This window comes from Pelecanus crispus, chromosome 31, assembly GCF_030463565.1.
Source record: "Pelecanus crispus isolate bPelCri1 chromosome 31, bPelCri1.pri, whole genome shotgun sequence".
Classification (NCBI taxonomy): Eukaryota; Metazoa; Chordata; class Aves; order Pelecaniformes; family Pelecanidae; genus Pelecanus; species Pelecanus crispus.
The window spans coordinates 221,875-228,618 of record NC_134673.1 but is presented as its reverse complement, the minus strand read 5'-3'; the positions used below and the strand labels follow the sequence as shown (position 1 = coordinate 228,618).

The 6,744-nt window shown below is 40.1% G+C and overlaps 1 protein-coding gene across 1 annotated transcript; it reads left to right on the top strand.

The window, feature by feature from the left end:
• The first annotated feature begins 917 nt into the window (after nucleotides 1–917).
• Nucleotides 918–6,466, top strand: LOC142596356 (erythroid membrane-associated protein-like). The gene is made up of 5 exons (XM_075725475.1): nucleotides 918–984; nucleotides 4,387–4,413; nucleotides 5,185–5,205; nucleotides 5,323–5,347; nucleotides 5,914–6,466. The coding sequence occupies exons 1-5, from the start codon at nucleotides 918–920 to the stop codon at nucleotides 6,464–6,466; spliced, it is 693 nt and encodes a 230-aa protein (XP_075581590.1).
• The last annotated feature ends 278 nt before the right edge of the window (nucleotides 6,467–6,744 follow it).

Below are 6,744 nucleotides of genomic sequence, written 5' to 3'. Positions count from 1 at the left end.
AAATACCCCTTTGCCCTAATTAAGGGAGTGAACTGCTGCCCAGGAACTAATCTCAGAAATTTGCAGGCAAAAAAAGTGTTTTGGAATTTAAAAAAAAAAATGAGTATGTGGGAACAAATCTATGGAGACTTTTATTAAATCTGCATCCAGTCATCCCTGAAACACTTCTCATCCCTTTTGCAGCATTTTGCCACCTGTCAGGTGATAAGGCAGTATGACTTGTGAAATAAAACCGAGCATGTACTAAATTATCAGAGAATAGGAAAAAGTCTTTTTACTGTGAAGATGTTTGAATACTGGCACAGGTCGCTCTGGAGAGGTTGCAGAGTCTCCCTCCTTGGAGACATTCAAACCCAACCGGACACAGCCGTGGGCCTACCCTGCTTGAGCAGGGTGGGTGGACTAGATGGGTCTCCAGAGGTGCCCTTCCAACCATGACCTTAGCTGCTGCTCCCTGAATGGCTGTGACTTTGAAACAGCAGAGAAAACGAGGCTAGATGTGACAATAAGTTTTGTGCTTAATCTCCAGGGGTTTTTTTCAAATGTTGCAACAAACTGGCTTAACTTGAGGAAACAAAGATTTTATTTTTGTTTTGGTCAATGCCTGTACTGTACTTGTTGAACCCGAGTCTATAAAAAATAATTTACTTTTGAAATCTAGTTACCTAGTATTCAAATTAACCCAATAATTTATGTGTATGTATATATACATTCAAATACACACATGGAACTATATATACATATATATAGGCCAATAGTATCCTGGTGTGTATCAGAAATAGTGTGACCAACACGACCAGGGAACTGATCGTCCCCCTGTACTCAGCACTGGTGAGGCCGCACCTCGAATACTGTGTTCAGTTTTGGGCCCCTCACTACAAGACACTGAGGTGCTGGAGCACATCCAAAGAAGAGCAATGGAGCTGGTGAAGGCTCTAGAGGGCAAGTCCTTTGAGGAGTGGCTGAGGGAACTGGGGGTGTTCAGTCTGGAGGAAAGGGGGCTCGGGGGAGACCCTATCGCTCTCTACAACTGCCTGAAAGGAGGCTGTAGCGAGGTGGTGGTGGTCTCTTTTCCCAAGGTAACAAGTGATAGGATGAGAGGAAATGGCCTCAAGTGGCACCAGGGGAGGTTTAGATTGGATATTAGGAAAAATTTGTTTGCAGAAAGGCTTCTCAAACTTTGGAACAGGCTGCCCAGGGAAGTGGCTGAGTCCCCATCCCCAGACGTATTTGAAAGACTGGTAGACGTGGCACTTAGGGATGTGATTTAGTGGTGGGCTTGGCTTGGCACTGTTAGGTTAACGGTTGGACCTGATGATCTTAAAGGTCTTTTCCAGCCTAAATGATTCTATGATTCTACAAATCATTGTGGCTTAATCACTTCTGTGTAGTCTTCAAAACTGAATGTTAAGTGCTTGAAGCACTATTTTAAGGATATAAAAATATTTCTCTGCCCCCAGGAAATGCACAAAAGGAAATTCAAAAACATAAGTGTAACAGCTTTTCTTCAGTGATTTCTATCTATAAAACTCTCTGGCCCTTCAGAACCAGCTAAGCTGAGCTCAGGAAATACTAGTGACTGTTCAGCTTTTGTAAAATAAAATTTTAAAAAATCATTGCAATACCTTTTATATTGAGCATTTAAAGATAATGGATGCCTACTGCAAAAAAGTGGACTAATGTCATTGCTAATGTCAAGTTTGATCTGTGGCTGGTATTTTTTGCTCAGGATTTGAGCTTGCAAATTGTTCTGTTGGTTAATTTGGGTAAGTTAATGTGTTCTTAATATGGGATCATGGTTCTCGCTGAATTTCAGTCTGTAATAAAACAAGGAATCAAGCTCTAGAGTCTGAAAAAATCTTTCTCTAAAAGTCCTGGTTAGGAGTGCATTGTACAAAAGTAGAACAAGAAGATTGCTGTTACTGTGAGGAGCAAGTGAGCTGGGTATGCAAAGTGTGCCAGAGATGTAGTAAATCCAGTAAACTTTTTTGAAATGTGTTAGTAGTCCTTATGGAGAAATATCAGTTGTAGCTTTTATAAAGTCATGTTTAAGATTATCTGGACATGGTCCAGTTGTTTCAACATAAGCACTAAGAACCGAAGAACCATCTGCAGGTGGGTGTGCCAATGCCATTCAATCGCATCCTCCTTGTATCTTAGCTCCTGCTATACACAACACAGTGGAACAGATAGAAAATTCAAGGTATTGGGGTTAAAATAAAAAAAGAAAGAGGAAAGGAAATGGTGTTTTAATATTTAAACATAATCTCTTTCAGAGATAGATCAACTCAACAATGAACTAGGTAAGAACATATTTTTGACTTCTTTGTTATGTTCTGACTATCCTTTGGCTAGAAGAATCCTCTATATTTAAAAAAGATATAATATCATGAAAGAGGGCCTGTATTGGAAATGTCTTTCTATTCTAAAGCTAGGGTTTTCAACAAAATTAATGATATCTGGTTTTATCATCTTCAGTGTCACCTGGTTTCAGCCTGCGAATTTTATGTATCTAGTCTAATCTAATAATCTAGACTCCTTCTACAGGATGGGTATCTTCAGAGGACAATTTATCCCCCACCTCTTTTGAAATTGTATTCTGAAATTAATGCCAAGCCTCAGTTCCCTACACGAAAACATTCTTTAACACTGAAATTCTCACCCACATTTTGCATGTTTTTGTCTTGAAAAATGTAACCTTCTCTGCTACTTCTGGGTTTGTGGCTTTGTTTTTCAGCTGAGGCGCAGGACAGATTTGGGAAGGGTAAAATAACATTTTTTTTCTACTTTGCATTTAGTACCACACTCTATTCTTTTAACCATACCCTGAAAGATGCTTTGCAGGGGACCATTCTAATACAAAAGTCGTGTTTTATGCAATTTTGAATACTAGAGTTGGAAAACACTCTCAGAACTTCACATTTGCAAAGATTAACTCACCTATTCCGACCAAAAAGAGAATTGAAAAGGTGTGTGATGTGTATGTGTACACATAGACATGTCTATATCTCTCTTTTTATCTACAGGTATATATCTATAGATAGAGATTATATATAGATACTTATATTTAAATATATATAAAAATATAAAATATAAATCTGATGTAAATAAATATAAAATGTAATATAAATAAATATATATTTTAAAACTTATTTTTAAGGTTATTTTTTGATGATAGAAAATATTTCAGTGGAACATTTTATTTATTACATCTCAGAACAAAATAATGACTAAAGCATCTGGTCACAGCATTAGAAAGACTGCAATGGGAAAATTCCCAGCACAATTCCTGTTGAACATGGAGAAGAAAAGAGTGCTCAAAAAGCAGCTATGACAAGCTGTGTCCCCAGGTGAAGCTAAGACCCATAAAAAGGATAACGTTGGGTTTTAGTTGTGTGCAAGAGACAAATGTAATCTCAAGCTTTGTGTTACTGAGAGAGGTTTTACTCTCCTTCTCTTATGACACTCTATGAACTGTAAATGTCCTTGGGAGTGCTTTGTTCTGAATCTCTCCCTGATTGGTTCTGATGTTTTCCTTTATTTATTTTGTCATTGTCGTGGTTCAGCCCCAGGCAGCAGCTCAGCACCACGGAGCCGCTCGCTCACTGCCCCTACCCCGATGGGATGGGGGAGAGAATCAGAGGAGAGAGTGAGAAACACTCCTGGGGTGAGAGAAGAACAGTTTAATAATTGAAATAAAGTAAAATAGTAATGATAATAGTAACAATATAATAATGATAATAACAACAATAATATCCAAAGCAAGTGATGCACAATGCAATTGCTCACCACCCACCAGCCGATACCCAGACAGTTCCCCAGCAGCGATCGCTGCTCCCCGGCCAACCCCCCCCCCAGTTTCTATACTGAGCATGACGTCACATGGTATGGAATAGCCCTTGGGGCAGTTTGGATCAACTCTTCTGGCTGTGCCCCCTCCCAGTTTCTTGTGCCCCTGGCAGAGCATGGGAAGCTGAAAAGTCCTTGACTGGCATAAGCAGTACTTAGCAACAACTAAACCATCAGTGTGTTATCAACATTCTTCTCCTACTAAACCCAAACCACAGCACTGTGCCTGCTACTAGGAAGAAAATTAACTCTATCCCAGCTGAAACCAGGACAGGTCTTGTGTTCAGGAACATTTGTGCAACACATGATTTAATACCAGAGAAAGCTGATATAATGCACGCCTATTATTCTATGAAGATAAACAGATTAATCCTATATATGTATATTAATACATAAACAGATATATAAACACATAAATCAACAGATTAATCCTATATAGAGAGATAACCTATATAGTAGTATTCCAAAATGCAGAGTGAGTGTACCATAATTTGCCTGACTTAGCCATACTTTTAATTTAATTCTGTTTCTTTGTAGAAAAAAAGGATATGTCATCCAAAATTGGTAAGGTTAACTTAATAGTTAACTTTAATCCTTAAAAAGAATTTAAATTCTTTGTGATCAGAAATACCATTTTGGAACTGAACTGTGCCGCCATTTGGGGGCTACGGCAGCACTACATTCTCTTCCACACTTAGACTTAGTTGTCCCTAAAAAACAGTGTTTATCTGACACAATCTTGGACTCCAGAATGTCTGCTTCCATAACAAGGGAACATCATTTCAGTTCTTTAAGGGTTTAATTTTTGCTGTGGCTGAGTACAAAACAGATTTTCCTTCCTACTAATAAACTGATAGTTTTGAAACGAAAAAAAATATATACTCTTATATGCCTTTTAACTGTTGGCCGTGTGAAGCTCCTGTCTGTCACCTGAGAGGGTCTGGAAGCATGGCCACAGGTCCTGTGTGTACCTGCAGGAGATTCAGCTCCCCTAAGGAGTTATCTAAGTTTTGGGCACTGAGGCTAAGGCTCAGGCTTGGCCCCTCATTGAGAGATGAAGGCATCCAAGAGGAGTTTCAGATAGCTGGTTGAAACAGCAGAGAAGAAACACTTTCTGGTGTGCCATTCTCTTTCTCCTGCTTCTGCACAGAGCCAGGTGACGAGCTTGGCTTTAGATAACCGCTAGCCCTCCAGTGCTAAGCTAGCATCAGTTGCCAAATCCTAGGCCAGGTCATACTTAAGTAACGAAGTATTGGAAATACTCCTGTTAGCACAGCGACCCTACAGAAGAGCCTTGCCATGCATGAGGGTAATAAAACTTTCTGTCCTTTTCAGAAAAAGTCCAGAACGAACTGGGTGAGTTGCAGCTGAAAACTAATGTTATCAAATCTACACCCCTCCCGCCCCATACTGTACTAAAATTAGGTATTTTCTGCAGTAATTTTAATTCCTCATGCATTTCTTTTCTTGCAGAGTTCAGGAGAGCTCAGAGAAATGCAGGTAAGCCAAATCTCGCCTGCCATTAACCGCATGCTCTTTCATGCACATACCAGAGTCTGTCCCTTGTGTTATGGAAAACGCACAGGCTGTCACGATTCGAGGACATTTTGCGGCCCATTGGTTGAAACAGGCACCCAGGTTTTCTTAGGCATCTCCCATCTACACAGTTCTTGGTGTCACGAGTTGGGGTGAATGGTTTCTGTACCAACTAGGACCTTTTTACATCTTATGAGAGATTTGGCTTTGTGTTTTATTCCAAAAAACCTGGCTGTCAGATGGGTCTGGCCAGAAAGGCTGGATCCCCTCAGTCAGCATAAAGATGAATTAATAAAGACACAGTGAAGCCAGAGAACAGGCATGCCCTGCTGGATATTGTTTCTGCTATTGAGGTTTTGTCTGACAAAAGCACACCATCTATTCCTGGGGTATTTAGTTTGGGGGTTTATTTGAATTTTATTGTTTCTCTCCTTTATTCACTTCCTCTGAGGTTCCTGTTTATTTTCCTGAAAAATCAGAAATAACTTGGTGCTCTGTATTTTTTTTTTTTTTCTTCTTCCTTTTTCAGGTTAATATCACTCTGGATGAGAACTGCAAACATCCCAGCCTCATCATTAAGGAGAAAACCAGGGTCAAATCCTCCACCCAGGAAGAGATCCCACCCAAAGCGATGGTGGTAGCGACTGAAGGGTTTTCAGAAAAGCAACACTACTGGGAAGTGGAGGTGGGGGACAAATCAGAGTGGGAGCTGGGTGTGGTGTGTGAGGAAATTAGAAATACACTGAGGAGCAAGACGATGAATACTTTCCCAGAGGGGAATTTATTCAGTCTGAGGTTTTCTCAGGGAGAATACAGCTCAACTGGTGGGGAGGGTGTAAGAAATTGCAAGCCATGCAGCATGGTGGGTGTTTTCCTGAATAAGGAACTTGGCACGCTTTCATTCTTTGATGCTGAAGAAAAGTGCCTTCTCCAGTCTCTCTCTTTTGAGTTTTCTGGGAATCTGTACCCATTCTTCAGTCCAGGCTCTGATGGCAAGTGGCTGGGAGTACGCCCTGCACACACTTTAAACACATCACCCTCTCTGTCACAACCTTCCACAGGGCCAGGAGGAGATGAATAAATTAATGATGTAGTGAATCACAGAGGTTGCAAAAGCAGAGGAAGGAAAAAAGTAAGATCGGCTTTTAAAACCATGGTCAAAAAAGAAAGAGTCTCTGAAGTACTTCTTAGGGATTCATCTTGTACTAAGAACTAATCTTGTAAAAACCCAGACCTGTCAAATGTTGCAATTGTATTTCATTTTGCCTGGACTATAGAAACATGGATTCATTTCAGCATTTGTTGCATTTGTTGTGTATTCATTTTTAACTAATAAACCCTTGAGAACAGTTTGCCAGG

Coding starts and splice junctions, on each gene's coding strand:
- LOC142596356 (XM_075725475.1), top strand. CDS start 918: ATGGAGCTGGTGAAGGCTCTAGAGGGCAAGTCCTTTGAGGAGTGGCTG. Junction 4,414..5,184: donor GGATATGTCATCCAAAATTG/GTAAGGTTAACT, acceptor TGTCCTTTTCAG/AAAAAGTCCAGAACGAACTG. Junction 5,206..5,322: donor AAAAGTCCAGAACGAACTGG/GTGAGTTGCAGC, acceptor CTTTTCTTGCAG/AGTTCAGGAGAGCTCAGAGA.